Source organism: Fusarium proliferatum (assembly GCF_900067095.1).
Source record: "Fusarium proliferatum ET1 genome assembly, contig: FPRO_scaffold003, whole genome shotgun sequence".
NCBI lineage: Eukaryota > Fungi > Ascomycota > Sordariomycetes > Hypocreales > Nectriaceae > Fusarium > Fusarium proliferatum.
In genome coordinates, this window is record NW_022194792.1 from 2,020,841 (window position 1) to 2,036,655 (window position 15,815).

The following is a 15,815-nucleotide window of genomic DNA, read 5'->3' on the forward strand; positions in this document are numbered from 1 at the left end:
CGGTTTGTTGTACGTTCGCTCGCTCGCTCGCTCGTTTATTTATTCGTTCCTTTGCCTGACGGGTGATGTGATGGTGTACAAGGCTGAAGGATGCACGCGAGGCACCAAGTTGCATGAATGTGCAACCAACAAACAGCAAGCCGAAAGTCGGACAAATGGTGGCCAACCTCTTCGAGTTGAAACTGAATATCAAAAAGATTAATGAACTGTAGGAGGTGAATGAGCGTCGAGAGGTGGCCGCTAAGGAATTAAACAATAGAGATGAAAAGATCAAACTTTGTTGTTGCGCCTAGTTATTGACTGTTCCTTCAATTAATAGAATAGATTAAGTAAGTGCACCTATGCATGCATGCATGCATGGGTTGGATGGAAATAGAAGTGCAGGAGTGGTATTGAAAGCCACTATCACTCACTGTAAGGTACCTAAGTTAAGGTAAGGTAAGGTATAGTAGGTACTAAGTTAGGAGAGATTACAACGGGTGCAGGCTCCCTAAAACTCAGTGTGCCGGGTACCTTTTGGTGTAAGTTTGGCGGGTATATACATCAAGTGATGGAGGCGCTCTTGAAAATTATACGTATCCATGTCATGCAGGGCGATAAGATAACCTGCCTACCAACCTTACCCAGCTTGGCACTAGTCTCACCAGCTGAACCTCATATTAACCGCGACCGCAGCGCGTCTAAGGTCTAACAGGCATATTGACTGGAGATGTTGTAGTTGATAGTCACTTGAGAATGATTTTCTCTATATCTGAAAACTCCAATACAGCATCTGATATGTAGTACCAGACAAGATTATAGCTATTATTTATGATGTGCAAAGTGATGCCTATTACTGTATCTCCATCCGTCGCCAATATGCACTTAGAAGAGGAGCACCGTCGTGCCGAGGTCTATTCATTCTCCATTGAATAAGCAGTTTGGATTGCCGGATGACAACTGCCAGCTCCCTCTCTACCTCTTTTAGATCGATATCTTCTTCCCCAGGTATCTCTCTCATCTTTCGTCCTTGACCTACACAAACATTTTTGAGCTTTGAGCTTATTTGTCTAGAAACGGGGCTCAAAGTCTCCACTGTCTACCGAACTCTCGGCCCGACTTTTGGGGATCCCGGCTCCGGACCCCTCCCGATCAGCACCGATAGTTTCGCCCATACGCCGTTCCTCCACCTTGAATATTACCAACAACTGGAGTACCATGGCAACTCAACTCATTGCTCTGCCAGCTGTAGAGCGTCTTAGTCCTACAGTCATCCGCATTTTGGGCGGCAATCCAGGCAAATTCACTCTTCAAGGCACAAACACATATCTTCTCGGTACAGGTCGTCGCCGGCTTCTCATTGACACTGGCGAGGGTCGCAATGCTTGGATCTCATCTATTCGCGAGACTCTACAGCAAGAGAATGCGACCATAGATACCGCGCTCATCACGCACTGGCATCATGATCATACAGGTGGTATCAAAGATCTCTTGAGCATCTCACCACAGACGAGAATCTTCAAGCACACTCCGGAGGAAGCCCAGCATGAAATCAAGCACGGGCAGCGCTTCCAAGTCGACGGCGCTACATTGACAGCAGCGTATACACCAGGGCATACAAAGGATCATATGGTGTTCGTTCTTAAGGAAGAAGACGCAATGTTCACAGCCGACAACGTCCTCGGTCAAGGGACTGCGGTATTTGAGGACATGATCACGTATCTACGAAGCCTAGAAGAAATGAAACCTCTCTTCAAAGGCCGAGCATACCCTGGACATGGGCCGGTGATTGAGAATGGGCCAGCAAAGATTGCCGACTACATCGCGCATCGAAAACAGCGAGAGGATCAGGTCATTCAGACGTTGAAGAAGGGGCCTGGTGAAGTGGAAACTCAAGAATCTGCACTGTGGTCGGCATGGACAGCGACCGATCTGGTCGAAGTGATTTACAAAGATGTCCCTCAGAATCTGCACCCAGCAGCTCGTGGCGGTGTTTTGCAGATACTGGGAAAGCTGGAGAGCGAAGGTCGCGTAGCTCATGATGGTGACGAATGGAAGTTGCTGGTAGATGGCCGGGCTTCTCTGTGAGTCTGAGCTACAGTGAGTAGACAATGGATAGGCCAAACTGAGTCACTGGTGTATTTCCGAATCGCCGTGATAAAATTAGTAGGTAGTTATTCATCATTCATTACCCGAAAGGCCATTGTGAGGAACGAGCCGTGTTTGCTCGGGAATACGGACTTTTAAACAAGATGGACCGAACTGAACTGAACTGGGCTAGGTTTATGGCATGATTTGGGCATGCCAAGAGCTGAGTTTTGTAGCAAGTTTGTATGGTAAACTTGGTAGCGATATGAGGCAGGGCCTTCGGCAGCGTCGGATCGTCCAAATCAATGGATCCTGATGTGATATGGACCTTGTGGATGGCGACTTACTTAGTACCTATGTCACTACCTTATGTAACTGGTGGGGATCGCCAACAGGGTTCTGGTTCTGAGAACACACCCCTGTCCACTAACGCAGCCACTCTATCAAACAAACCCACGGCATTGGCCATGTTCTCAACAACTGACATTGTTGCTGATGGTGAAGTGTACTGTAAGCAGATCAATACTCTAGATACCTATTGTAATCCACATGCAGCTTCAGTTCGGCCGATCACGGAGACTAGCTGCAGTGCAATGCAATGTCGTCACATCAGATCCCAAGCTCCCCATGCATGCAAGTACAGTACAAGAGTTAGGTGTCTTGAGACTGCAACATTAAACCCGTCGTTTAGAGGTCCGTTTCATGCAGCCACAAACGGTCCAATTTTGTCCGAATATCATACGACAGGCCGTAAAAAGAGAGAGCTCGATGATACATAATTAATCGTTATACCTTAGAACCTCGGTGCTCAAACTGCGGAGTGTTCGGGAGTAAAATTTTGGCGTATAGCATACGTACAGATATGCGTATCCCTAGTACCTGAGGAATGGAGACAAGTTGACCACGAGTTGCCGTTCTTGGCGAGATCATTGTATGCACTCTTATTTGCTGGCTCGGGTTGCAACCCAAGACAGCTGACTCTTTTGGGTGTAATACGTACACACGATGAATGCAAGTCAGCACCACGGACTCGACAACTAAGCGGGCGGTGAGCCAGCACATCCTGAACGATCCGATAATTCTGCCCTAGACTGGGATAGAAATATTTCTGCTTATGCACCTCTTCCTCCAACCGAGTTGTGTGTTGTAAAACGAAGCAATTTGTCAGCGGAGGAGGACATCTAGGGTAATCTGATATCTTGGTGGCACTCCAGAACCATCCAACTTGAGCAAATATTCCTTCTCATGACCCTTGTATTTTACGCCCGGCTTCAGGCCCTTCCTTGTTCATGGGCATGGTTACGTGATGCCTTGTGACCTCTTTGACAGCTCGAGGTTGGTGGGTTGTGACCCTGTTTAATGGAGTGCGTCTGTCTGTCTGTCTGTCTGCTTGACCGGCATCATCGGGCCCACGGAGACGGAGATAATGATAGAGTCTGCAAATACCGTCAGGCAGGTAGGTAGTCTAGTGCTCAGACCGACAGTTACAGTCCAGTTACATTTCCTGATCTTGATCAAAGATCCGTGATTGCCAAGACACTTCGGTCTGAATCATCCGCAGTCATCAAAGTCCACGAGGAAAGTTTCCGTGAGAAGTTCCCGTTGGACTAGCACAGACTAACTATCAAGTGTATGTAAGTCAAAGACACACACACACATGTAGTAAGGCGTATAAAGCAAAGTGCGCTGCCATTGTGTTGCAAGTGGTACACGTCTTTGTCAGCCCTAAACGAATATTTGACTACACTAGACGTCATACACAACCTTATTGTTTACACTGCACAGACGTAGAAACTTTGTAAGTCAAGAGCCGAGGAGAAAGTGTGCGGAATTGTCGGCGTAGTTGGGTTGAAGTTGTGTGGAGATGCTGGACCGGGATTATTTAGATCTAGGGAATACATCAAAGAGGTTGAAGCCCGCTGCATCCAATGAACGACGGCGTAGCTTTATTGTACAGCGCGGGAATGAGGTAACTAGCGCCAAAGCTGCCGGCATTAAAGAGCTCTCCATGATGCAGGATAATGCCTGTAAAGACGAAAGCTCTCATGTGGATTTCGGCATTTTGCTCGATACCAGTATGTGCTTTGATATCGGTGATGCAGGCCTAAACAGGTCAGCTTTGAGTAGGTAATTAGGTATGACTGAGAAGCCACAGTTAGTACGTGTAGAGCTTATGACTGAATATTCGTAATTCACTTGTAAGCCAGTGAGTGAGTGGCTGACTGCCCGTTTATCGGATCCGAGTCGAGGTGCACGTAACCAAGGGTGGTACTGTTTGTTACCAAACGTGGTGAAGGGTTGCGATGCCTGCATTGCAGCAAGTTACAGTACAGCACACACACACACACACACAGAAAGTTCTTGTGACCAGTGACTAACCAACTAACCAACTAATGATCTCTGTGCTCGGTGAGAATAGGAATGGAAGAGGAGGATCCATCCACCCATGCATGGCCTGTGATATCCACTTCATCTCCGCCGAAATGCCTTGATCGTTCTTCGAGAAGATGCCTTTTACAAAGTTTCCGTGCCGATCGATCGATCACGTTGACCATGAACGGACTAAAAGCGTAACTGCCTTACCTACCTATCTTACCTACTCGGAACCAAAAGATCCTTAAAGTAAGTACTACATCACATGGGCCCCGCGGACTACCTTTAGCAGGGCCTGCCCTGATCTAGGAAGTGCATACCTACCTAGGCAATGAATGTACAGTGACCTCTACTTACCTTACCTATAGGTACAGTCGGGTGGTGGGTGTGCTGTAGCTGTCGATGCCCACCCCCCCACCGGCCGGCCCCATTTTGAGGATCCCCCACTATCCATCCAAATGCTTACCGCATTTATTTTCTTTCCCCCTGTTGACTTGTTTTTCCCACCTATTCAGAGGTCAAGGTACAACTTTCCATGATGAAGCAATTCGGAAGCTTCGGATGGCGAACTGCTGCGTATCCTCTCTTGGCTCTCGTCGTTTTGTCTCCGACTGACCAAGAGATTCCAATGCCTCAGCTTATGACCTGTTTTCGGCCGCTCGGGCCCGATAGTAACAGTAGAAGATAAAACAATGCCATGTCATGATTTCTTGAAACGCTCTTTGTTTTGACGTCTACTTGATCGCATGATCATACATGTCCTCCTGCTTGTGTCTTTCTTTCTGTAAACAAGTATAATTACTGCTTGCGATCTCTCGTCGTCTAGCCGTCTTGTCTCGTCTTGTTTCGTTGCATATATTGTTTCCTTCTGCGGACAACCCTTTCTGGACGTACGTTACCAATATGATTTACACAAAAAGGATGTCGCATGCATCTGGCCCATTGCTTTTGGCGCTTCTACCTGCGGTAACTGCGCATGGCGGTGGTGAAAGTATGGACATGGATATGGGAATGGGAATGGGAATGGGCCATGGTGGCAGCACCACGACACAACCGCCCAACAGCCAGGGCTACCCTGATACCTACTTTGCGCATACTGAACATACTGGAGTTATATACACACACATTGCATTAATGGTTCTTTCTTGGGTATTTATTCTACCAATTGGTAAGTTTTCATGGTGTTGAGCTTCATGCGCCGACTAACACCACCAACACCAGCCGTCATGTTCTCACTGGCAAACTCTCGCTTTACACTACCGGCACAATTTGTTTTCCTAGCTACAAATTCTCTTGGAGTCCTGGTCGGCGTGATATATAACGCGCAGACCCCAGACCTGTATCCAAACAATGCGCACCACAAGATTGGCTGGATTGTGACCTGGGTCGTTTGCGCCCAGGTCCTTGTAAGTGCCGTGGGCTGTATCGCGGGAGCTCTAAGGGGTAAACGAAAGACGTCGAGTAACGACACACATGCCTTTCTGCCTATCGCGACGCAAGAGGTCGACTACTCTTCGCACAATGGCTACCACAATGCCAGCCCCTACCGCATGTCCAACGACAGTGGGCGAGGAATCGAACCAGACACACCCTCGCTTCGAAGCGACTCGGCATCTACTCTCAATGGCATAGAGTCGCCTATCAACTACCACAGGAAAGAGTACGAGGATGATGATGGCGACCTAGAGGAATTATCACTAGCCTCTCCTGAACCTCAGGGAACTTTTGCTCACCACGCCTCTAAGATCGCTGCTTCGCGAGTATGGAAGTATCTCGACCTCGGCCGTTGCATAGTTGATCGCATTATCCTCCCCTTCGGCTTCGTTGCGCTTGCAACCGGTGTTGTCACTTTTGGTCGTTTCTTTGTAAGTTGCTAGCAGATACCTTGGTTGCGACACTTGACTGACAAGTCTTCCAGGAGGGTGGCGGAATCTTCAATGGATTGGCGCATTGGATTAAGGGCGGTGTTTTCTTCTGGCTAGGTATCTTCACCCTCGGCCGCTGGACCGGCAGCTTTGGAGAGCTTGGCTGGGCGTGGAATGTTCGACCAAGGAAGGACTCCCAGAAGTGGCGTCCTTCTGCCGAGTTTGCCGAGAGCTTCTTGATCTTCTTCTATGGCGCTACCAATATCTTCATGGAGCACCTCGGGGGTTGGGGAGGAGACTGGACCGCCCAGGACATGGAGCACATCTCCATCACAGTTCTGTTCATTGGGGGAGGCTTGGTAAGTCGCTCGAGCTGCCCCAGTCGATTTTTCGACAGCAAAAATTGACTTGTTTCTTTAGTGCGGTATGCTCATCGAGTCGACACGTATTCGCCATCTTCTCAACACAACCGTGGACGAAGTTCAACCCAGGAGCCCCTACACGGCCGAAGAAGCAAACGAACCTGAAGCCCCCGACACATACGAGCTCTCGCTCAACCCCATCCCAGCTTTAGTCATCATGCTGCTTGGACTCATGATGAGCTCCCACACACAGCATACCATGATGTCCAGCATGGTTCATAAGCAATGGGGTGACCTCCTTCTAGGAGCTTCGCTTGCTCGAGGCTTGACATACCTCATAATGTACTTGAAGCCACCCAAGTCCATTCTCCCATCACGTCCCCCAACGGAACTCTTGGCTGCTTTCGGACTGATCGCTGGAGGTATCATCTTTATGGCTAGTGTATGTCGAGGGCCCCTGAAAAAAGATTCAGAACGCTAACTTGAAGTAGAGCACTGATACTGTCGACGGAATGATCCACTACAAACTCGACGTCATGTTCATATACACTGTCACCATGGGTCTGGTCGCCATCCTGATGGCTTGGGTCGTTATCATCCTCGCCATTAAGGGATGGGCTGTCCGACTCGAACGACGCCGTAATTCGAATTAGACCGTACATATGCACATATTGATGAAGGAATGACGTACTGCCGTGATTCGGCCTCGGTGGAAGACAGGCGTATATATAGATTGATTGTATTGCGCGCTTCATGTAGTGCAGACTCTGCTTTGAGATACCCTTATGCAATAACGGCTGCTAAATGACCTAATTCCTGAACCTGACTTTCCGCCTTTTAACTGAGTGGACAACATGCTGTGGCGCATTTGAGTACAGTGTCAAGCGTTCTTGGTTTCAATAATATAGCTTGCTATCTGCAAAGAAAAACGCCATCCTTGTGATCTGACATGTCCTTGTCTCGTAGGAAGTGGTGAAGAATGGCTCTCAAGAGTCCACTTATTGCAAAGGAGCGGATATGAAATGCCATCGTGCGTTCACTGTAGTGGACCGAAATGATCTGGACTGCGTATATACAGTCTGCTCATACATTCCCGTCCTTGGCCTTTGGTACAGCAACCACTCTCTTCTGGTCCTCAGGAGAGAAAAGCCCCGCACCTTGTTGCAGAGCGTGAACAAGGAAAGGGATGGAATCGGCCTTGAAGTCCTCTGCGTTGCGAACTTTGTCAAGATCCTCTGAGAGCTCTTGTGTTGTGCGTTGAAGGTAGTAGGAGGTAAACTCCGGAGAAGACTTGTTGGCAGACTTGGAAGACATTTCAATGTTTTTGATAGAGAGGAGCGAATTTATTTGGTTTGACAAAGGTAGTTCTAGCGATGTTGACTGTTGGGTTTGCGGCTCTCAAGGTTCCTTCACCTTGGCTAGAATGACGAAAACTTGAGCAAGCAAATTCTTAACAGTGCGAAGAAAAATGTATATGTCATGAGCACTGTGTCTACCTCTCACGACTTCGACATGATGGAAGCCATGATACAGATTAACTCGAAGCAAATACATAAGTTTTGCAAGTTCTCCCAGTCAATCGAATAGAGTAACTCTAGGTGAATGCAGCTCCTGGTACAATAGGGGGATACGCCGCGAACTTGTGGTATGGTTGATGGATCTCACGACGCAATGTATGGAGCAAGTTGGTACAAAGCCCAGTGCGCTCTGGGTTACTTGTAGTATTTTATACTCTATCAACGTTTTCACATCTAATGTCACTCTACAGTGAAGCCTGTCTACCTAAACAGGTCTGTGACGAAACTCCATAAAACAGATCATGACCTTCCAAAATCGCTAATCCACAATAACGCCTTAAGTGCCTCGTGAACGTGAGTCATTAAAGACACAGCTGATAACTTAGTGAGAAATGTACTGGAACACAGCAGACACCTCGGACTCTCCACATTCTTGCCTCAAGAGCAAGTCCTGAATTGGCTTCAGCCCCTCGTTAACAAAATGATTCCATGTGCTGGTATCACCATATAGCATGGCTGGCGCCTTGATATACTGCTTCCCATCAGGCTTACACCGCTTGCACTTGAACGTCTCATGAGTGTCGCTCTTGGTATCTGGCCGATACTGGAAAAGCTCACGGAGACTGTCGAGCGAGAAATGCCGTTCAACATCTTCCGCCGAGTCCACAACACAAGAAGATAAACTCTGTTTGTGAGACTGGCGTTGGAAGATCTTCTCCTCGATAGTGCCCGTTGCAATGAAGCGGTACACGAAACAATCCTTCTTTTGTCCATCGCGCCACACTCGAGCAAGCGCCTGTTGATCAGCAGCCGGGTTCCAATCGGGGTCGAATAGCACCAGCCGGTTCGCGCCGATAAGGTTGATACCGCATCCACCAGCCTTGCTGCTCAGGAGAAAGACGAATTCGTCACCTTCAGGATCGTTGAACCGATCAACAAGCTTCTGACGCTTGTTGACGTTCATGGTTCCGTCGAGTCGCAAACATCCATACTGACGAGAGCGGCACATTCGTTCAAAAAGATCCAGTGTCGAAGTATAGTTGCTAATCAACACAATCTTGTCGTTTGTATCTTGGCGGATGCGGGCCAGCATGCGATCCAACACTGCCATTTTGCCGGAATACCATGACTTGATCTCGCGATCTCGACCACGGGATTCCTTGGGTACATAGTCGTCTGGGAAGCACTGCTCTGAGCCCGGTAGATCATCCGCCATGTTCAAAAGATCAGGATGGTTACAGAGCTTCTTGAGAATGTTGATGGCTTTCAAAGGCTGACTTCCCTTGCCTCTCAGGAGAGCCTGAATGTCAGGACTCTTGATGAAGTAGTTGTAGAGGTCAAACTGAAAGGGTGCAAGATTACAGAACACAACGTGCTCGTACTTGACAGGCAAGTACTTGGAAAGGATGTCATTTGTACGACGAATCAGGAACTTGTTGACAACATTGAGCAATGCCGCAGTGCACTCATCGCCCTTCTTTCGATCTTCCTCCGACGCATCAGCATCTCGGCCACGGAGAATTGGGATCTCATAGCGTTTGCGAAACTCCAGCCGTGTGCCGAGCAGATCAGGATTTGCGAAACTTGTGAGCGAGAAATACTCTGTTAGATCATTCTGGATAGGTGTGCCTGTGAGAATGACACGCCGTGAAACATTGAGACTGTTGAGAGCGTTGAAGGTATTGCTGTCGCTATTCTTGAGACGATGTCCCTCATCACAGAAAAGCAGGCCAATCTTTGTGTGCTTCAGCTCCTCCACGTTCAATCGTAGAGTTTCGTAGGAAACAATGATGACTGGCCTGGTGACGGCCCGACCGCTCGCAATTGCCCACTGTCGAAGCTGACGTGTCAGTTCTTCTTTAGATGCCTTTCCATCGATGGCGAATGGGTTGATGGCATTAGGACCAAGCCACTTCACCAACTCGTTGGCCCAATTCTTGACCAAACTGGCAGGGCAGACAACGATTGCTTTCTGAATTGTCGGCTTTCCGGCATCGGGGGATTGCTTGAGTAGTGTCCACATCAAGGAGATGCACTGAAGAGTCTTTCCCAGACCCATTTCGTCGGCCATAATGCAGCCATTGGCCTTCTCATCAATCAGGCCTGTAACACATCGATACATAAATTTGACACCTTCGACCTGATGGGGACGAAGAATCTTGGCCAGCTTCGGGTCAATTACGACTGGAACGCGAGGGTGTTCGCCGTCCACCTTCTTCTTGATTCCGAGAATCTCAGCAAGACTCTTGTGTACAAGAGGAGCGTCAAGTTTCCCGTCAGCAGCCTCTGTCTTGGCGGGCTCAATTGCCTTGGCGACATCTTTTGGTTTGTCGTCGACAGTCGGGTCATGAAGAACAATTGCGAATTCGCCACTGGGGTCATGTAGAGGCTTCGCAATGAAGACTGCACCTTGCCGTAATCCCAGTGTAGGAGGGGCACGATTGGGATTGTATGCAGCGCTATCCTTGTTCTTCAATGGTACGGAGAAGGCCTTGCGGAAAACGAGACCTTTATCCTTGGCCTGGAAAACGGGGAAACGGTTGATATCTCGAGTGGCAAGCGCCAGCCTGTCGTCGTTGGAGTATGGTTTATCATTATCTGCTTCACCGTCGGCACCACCATAATCAACCTTTCTTCGCTTGCGGGACGGTCGATCGACAGCCGGGCTTCTTCCAGCGACTCCAGGGCATTTGAATGGTTTGTGAAGACGGTCAATCGAAGAGGGCGTTGGCATCCGCTTGCCTAGAATTTTGTCCTTGCCAGCAAGTGGCGTCGCGACGATAGGGGACCTAAAATGAGTATCAGAGCTTGCAACAACGCGCCAAAGTGTCTTGCTACTCACACTGCTCCCATCTTGAATATCTTCTCGTTTGATAGACTTATCGAGCGGTTGTTCCAAATATGAAAGATTTCTTGCCACCCCAGCGAGAATCAATGGAGGGTAAATACCTTGGCAAGCGCGATGTCAGTCACTCGACGCGACAGCAGGCAGAAACACGCTATCACGTGAACCGCCACTACCTTAGCTTTAAGGTAGCCCTCCCCGGCAAAACCGAAAGCTCGGACTCAAATACTTAAAAAGCCTCCTCTAGCTTAGGTAACATTGGATCCATCGGGAATCGGTCGAAGAATCAAGTTTGTCGTTCGGTTCATGATGGGACCGGAACGATTGGCAAGGAATAGATCTTCTCCTTTTCTCCTTTTCCCTTTATACATACAACTCACTCGATCAAAACCCAACCAAAGATGATAACCGAAAGCCCATTTCCTGCAACGTCGTCAGGGTAGGTCACCGCTGATCATCTGCTTTCTCAGTATGCGGCTCTGGAAGACCCTGGATCACTAACACATGCCTTCAAGCGTCAATCTCCCCAATTCCGATCAAAGCCGATCGGCCGGTGGAGATCCTTTTGCCGACCATCAATCCTCTGGACCGACCCCTCTTCAAGTAGCAATTGCTCGACATCGCACTGGAATCTTGACTGCAACTGTTGCTGGACACTTTGCGCATTGGCAATATCTTACTCGGTTTCGTCGAATTAATGTACAGGCTACTGCGAATCGCGCTCCTCTTGCACGACTCGGCTTGGCCTGGGGCCTCGTATACCTCGGCGTCTTGAGCACTATCACTGTGGCTCAGCGCAAAGTGTCAAGGAATACTGATCCTGTTCTCTTACCTGTAGAGTCTACAAAAATTGTCTCATAATGTCGGCTGATTTCTGGGCTGGCTATCTCAGTGGTGCTGTTGGAATTATCATCGGAAATCCTCTTGATGTGATCAAAGTTCGACTTCAAGCACAATATACCAGTCCAGTGACGAACCCGCCTGTTTGTTCGATCCCTACTGGAACAACAGCGGCGGTTTCAGCCATCAACCAGAGTGCATCTTTCAGCACGCGGTACCTCGGATCATACGCCTCCTTGGTGACCGGAACTGCAGCACCAATTCTCGGTTACGGTGCGCTGAACGCCTTGCTCTTTGTTTCCTATAATCGAACCGAGACGACACTGAATAGCGTATTCTCAGCATCTGGAAACTTGTGGAATACCTGGCTTGCTGGCGCGGTGGGCGGTCTTGCAACCTGGGTCGTTAGCACCCCTACCGAACTGATCAAGTGCAGGGCGCAGCTAGCATCCTCTCCAACCTCAAGCTGGGCTATCACTAAGGATATCTGGAAAAACGAAGGTGTTCGAGGTCTTTACTTCGGCGGAACTGTGACTGCTATCCGAGATAGCGTTGGCTATGGCTTTTACTTCTGGTCCTACGAGCTGACTACCCGGTGGCTGGCCACGGAACAGGGCGAAGAAACCTCTTTGCAACACGAGGCCGCCAAGGTTCTCCTCTGCGGAGGATTAGCTGGAGTCGCAACTTGGGCGAGCATATTTCCACTCGATGTTATCAAGACTAGAGTTCAGGCCCAGACCCTTGGCAGACAAGCAGAAACAGCACTCCTTCTGCAACCAAACGTAGCGTCACAAACCAAACGGGCTGGCGCAATACAGGTCACACGTGAGGCGTACCGGGAGGGAGGCTCTCGTGTTTTCTTTAGAGGGTTGACTGTCTGCAGCGTACGAGCTTTCATAGTAAATGCTGTCCAGTGGGCGGTTTACGAATGGGTCATGTTCGAACTCGGACATGGACGGAAGAAGACAGTGACCAACGAGCCTAGGGTAGAGATGGTACAAACATGATGTGTGAGGTCTACAATGGCATCCGGATTCACCCGCTACAATTAAACCAATGAGCTTCTTCTCAACTTCAAGCCATGGCGATTCTCTAGGAGGGACAAGACGAAGAAGGAAAAGCTGCTACAGGCAGCCCGGTGAGAGCTTCACCTTGGCCACTTTATGCATGATGACCGTATTTTAGAACACTTACCTCGGAAGTTTATTATCTGGGGTTCTTTCCGCTTCCTATGAATACTCGAAACTTAATCAACGTGCAATTCACTTTAATGATCTATCTTCATTAGTTCCACTTCAAGGCCCAGAATCAGTCACTTCCATCACGTTGTTGTCAGCGTCAAACGGGTTACTGCACAACAATCACTAGACGAGAGCTATTGTATCAGAACTAACCAACAGTTTTCGTCATTTAAACGTTCAATTAAGTCTTTTCCTCGCACCCAAATCAAAAAGGTATCTGAAAGATGTCAGACTCTTTGTGAACGCCATCCTATATGCGTTCACCAAAGGCATCTTCTGAGCGCCCGAAAACATGACATGAAAACTCTCATTTATTAGAGCTGTGATGCTTTGACTCACAAACCGATAAGTATTTCGTCGTAACGGGGAACCATGCATGTTCCCCATTGAACCATTGTGACGCTGTCATAAGTCAATGCATCGGGGTACTTGTTACAATTCACTGCACTGACAAAGGTCGCGTCCAGGGGAATCTATATGTGAAGTTCATCTGATCTCGTGGTCAAAGACCGCCGTAGTCCCCCATAACTCGACAGCGGACTCGGATAGTCGCTCAAAGGTGACACAATATCTGCAAGGCTCGATCGAGGTGATACAGGTTGGAAAGAAGTATTTAGAGAGACAAATGATGCGAGTTGCTCTTCCTGGAGAGATAGATGCCGTTGTCGGTTACGCTGATATCGTTGCTGCTCCTGTTCGCGGCGATTCTGTTGTAGCTGATGCTGATATTTGAGATCCTTCTGTTGTTGCCCTTCTTCCTGCGAGACAGCCCACCCTACCGAGCTTTGTTGATGGTCTGGGTGAAAGCTGGACCTTGGAACAGCTGTAGGCACCATGACTGTTGTGCCATCAAGATGGACGAGACGTGGTCCCTGATACCACCACTGGTCTTCAAACCCGTTATCTACTGTCATCAGTGCCGAAGCTAATGACTGTATGTCTTTGGCCTTGCTTCGCGCTCGGTCATCCACTTGCACAGGCTGAACGTATCGTGATGGCTCTCCTGGGAACTCGGGTCCCCATGTTGCTCGGAGGCTTGCCTCACGCGAGCGAGTGCGGCCCTCTCCCCCTTCGTTGTTGTCGTCATCTCCGTTGTTATCATTGAATCCCATAGGGAAATTCCAGCCGTCCCATGGCATGTCGCCCTCTCCAAGTCGGAACTGATTCGGCGTTGCAGGCAAAGCTTTCCAGACTTGGGGCTCGCCTCCTGAATTGTTGGAGGTCACATCCCAGGGACTGTTGTTCAAAGGAGGGGGCGCAGACCGTCCACGCTCGTGAGAACTTCTTTCCGCGGATCTCGAGCTTAGTCGCAGCTCCTCGGTGTGAGTTTCTCGTTGCTGTTGCTCCGCTGGGGTAGCTGGTGCATAATACTCTCTGATGTGGTGTTGTGGTTGTTGGGGACGATATGGTTGATATGTGGGTTCATGGGCCATGCCAATCGACACTGGATCTCTGCTGTAAATATTGGGAGGCAGGTTGCTGATGGGTTGAGTGAACTGTTGCTGTGGTTGGGTCTGTGGTTCCTGGGCTTGAGTTGGCATTTGTTGGTGAGCGGGCTGATACTGTGCGGGAGCGTTGAGATAGTTGGCATTTGTTGGAGGTAGTTGGCGAGGGAATTGGTTGGCCCGGTCGCGCATGCTCTTTGATACATAAGTAATGTGTCTGTCCTTGGACATAATTTTGGGCAGTGGGACGCCCATTTCCAGATGAACGTAAATGCCTGGTCGTTCCCCCATGACGGCAACAGGTGGAAGATGTCGGCTGAAATATAGGTACTGTTCGTAACGTTACGTCGAGCTAGCAACACATTCACCAGGGGTTACTGTGATGGATCGAATGCAGTGGATTCAGAAAGATCTGGTGGGCGAAATCGGTAGTGGTGAGAGACTGACTCTATGGCAGACGTCAGATCATAACAATTGTGCTGTAACAAACGCGATGTCCGGCTTGGGTGGGCAACAGTCAGAAGTACTTGGAGAATCTGGCAAAGGGAGATAGAGAGAGAGAGAAGTCGTCAAGATGTGTGAGATGGACGGATGGATAGGTATATGGAGTTGCTTGCTCCAGTAGGAGGCTTAGAACTCTTCTCCGCCTCTGGTCTTTAGCGTGGTCAGAAAAAGACCGAGGTTCCTTAATCTGAGGTGAGGTAAGGAGCAAAAGAGGCGAAGCCGTTGTGTTTTTGGTAGTGATACAGCGCAGCCCGGGGCTGTTGTATAGTGAATGTGCAGCTTGTCAAGGGATATAATGGTAGATTCAGCTTCAGAGGTCCCAAGTTAGCAGTAGAATGCCTTGTATTAGGTACAGGCCGGTCCTTGATTGCCACCTGACCTGGCCTGACTACCTAGGTAGGAAGAGCTCTGGTGAGCTGAGCTGAAAGATGGCTATGGCCACTTCTAGCTATCGGCCGCCGTCTGATACGGGGCCCGCACGGCGCCCGTGGAGGAAGCTAAGGATGGACGTCGTGGGACAGGGATGATTGAGGATCTGTTTCTTGGCGTTTGTCAAGACAGAACATCGATGCACTGACGTGCCTATGCCCTAATTATCTTGTAGTTAGTGTGGCCCGCTAGATATTCATGCTAAGCACACACAGAAGCATTCATTGCTCAGGGAGAGCGAGGCCATAGACAAACAATTCGTGTCAGACGAAAATACTTCAACTCAGCTGAGGTCCCGTGTTTCTACTACCAAGGGAGGACAAAGAT

The 15,815-nt window shown here is 49.1% G+C and overlaps 7 protein-coding genes across 7 annotated transcripts; 4 read left to right on the plus strand and 3 right to left on the minus strand.

The window, feature by feature from the left end:
• Positions 1-1,197: 1,197 nt before the first annotated feature.
• On the plus strand, positions 1,198-2,067 carry FPRO_06384 (putative metallo-beta-lactamase domain protein; the record flags this gene model as incomplete). The annotated part of the gene is made up of 1 exon (XM_031228709.1): positions 1,198-2,067. The coding sequence occupies one exon, from the start codon at positions 1,198-1,200 to the stop codon at positions 2,065-2,067; it is 870 nt and encodes a 289-aa protein (XP_031079018.1).
• A 305-nt stretch (positions 2,068-2,372) lies between these two features.
• Positions 2,373-2,846, plus strand: FPRO_06383 (uncharacterized protein; the record flags this gene model as incomplete). Its single annotated transcript, XM_031228710.1, has 1 exon — positions 2,373-2,846. The coding sequence occupies one exon, from the start codon at positions 2,373-2,375 to the stop codon at positions 2,844-2,846; it is 474 nt and encodes a 157-aa protein (XP_031079019.1).
• A 2,515-nt stretch (positions 2,847-5,361) lies between these two features.
• Positions 5,362-7,320, plus strand: FPRO_06382 (uncharacterized protein; the record flags this gene model as incomplete). Its single annotated transcript, XM_031228711.1, has 5 exons — positions 5,362-5,608; positions 5,662-6,305; positions 6,359-6,664; positions 6,726-7,109; positions 7,159-7,320. The coding sequence occupies 5 exons, from the start codon at positions 5,362-5,364 to the stop codon at positions 7,318-7,320; spliced, it is 1,743 nt and encodes a 580-aa protein (XP_031079020.1).
• A 430-nt stretch (positions 7,321-7,750) lies between these two features.
• FPRO_06381 (uncharacterized protein) lies at positions 7,751-7,981 on the minus strand (the record flags this gene model as incomplete). The annotated part of the gene is made up of 1 exon (XM_031228712.1): positions 7,751-7,981. The coding sequence occupies one exon, from the start codon at positions 7,979-7,981 to the stop codon at positions 7,751-7,753; it is 231 nt and encodes a 76-aa protein (XP_031079021.1).
• A 585-nt stretch (positions 7,982-8,566) lies between these two features.
• On the minus strand, positions 8,567-11,037 carry FPRO_06380 (putative Rad54 homolog MUS-25; the record flags this gene model as incomplete). The annotated part of the gene is made up of 2 exons (XM_031228713.1): positions 8,567-10,973; positions 11,027-11,037. The coding sequence occupies 2 exons, from the start codon at positions 11,035-11,037 to the stop codon at positions 8,567-8,569; spliced, it is 2,418 nt and encodes an 805-aa protein (XP_031079022.1).
• An 852-nt stretch (positions 11,038-11,889) lies between these two features.
• On the plus strand, positions 11,890-12,876 carry FPRO_06379 (uncharacterized protein; the record flags this gene model as incomplete). The annotated part of the gene is made up of 1 exon (XM_031228714.1): positions 11,890-12,876. One exon carries the CDS (start codon positions 11,890-11,892, stop codon positions 12,874-12,876), a length of 987 nt encoding a protein of 328 aa, XP_031079023.1.
• A 707-nt stretch (positions 12,877-13,583) lies between these two features.
• On the minus strand, positions 13,584-14,846 carry FPRO_06378 (uncharacterized protein; the record flags this gene model as incomplete). Its single annotated transcript, XM_031228715.1, has 1 exon — positions 13,584-14,846. The coding sequence occupies one exon, from the start codon at positions 14,844-14,846 to the stop codon at positions 13,584-13,586; it is 1,263 nt and encodes a 420-aa protein (XP_031079024.1).
• Positions 14,847-15,815: the final 969 nt, after the last annotated feature.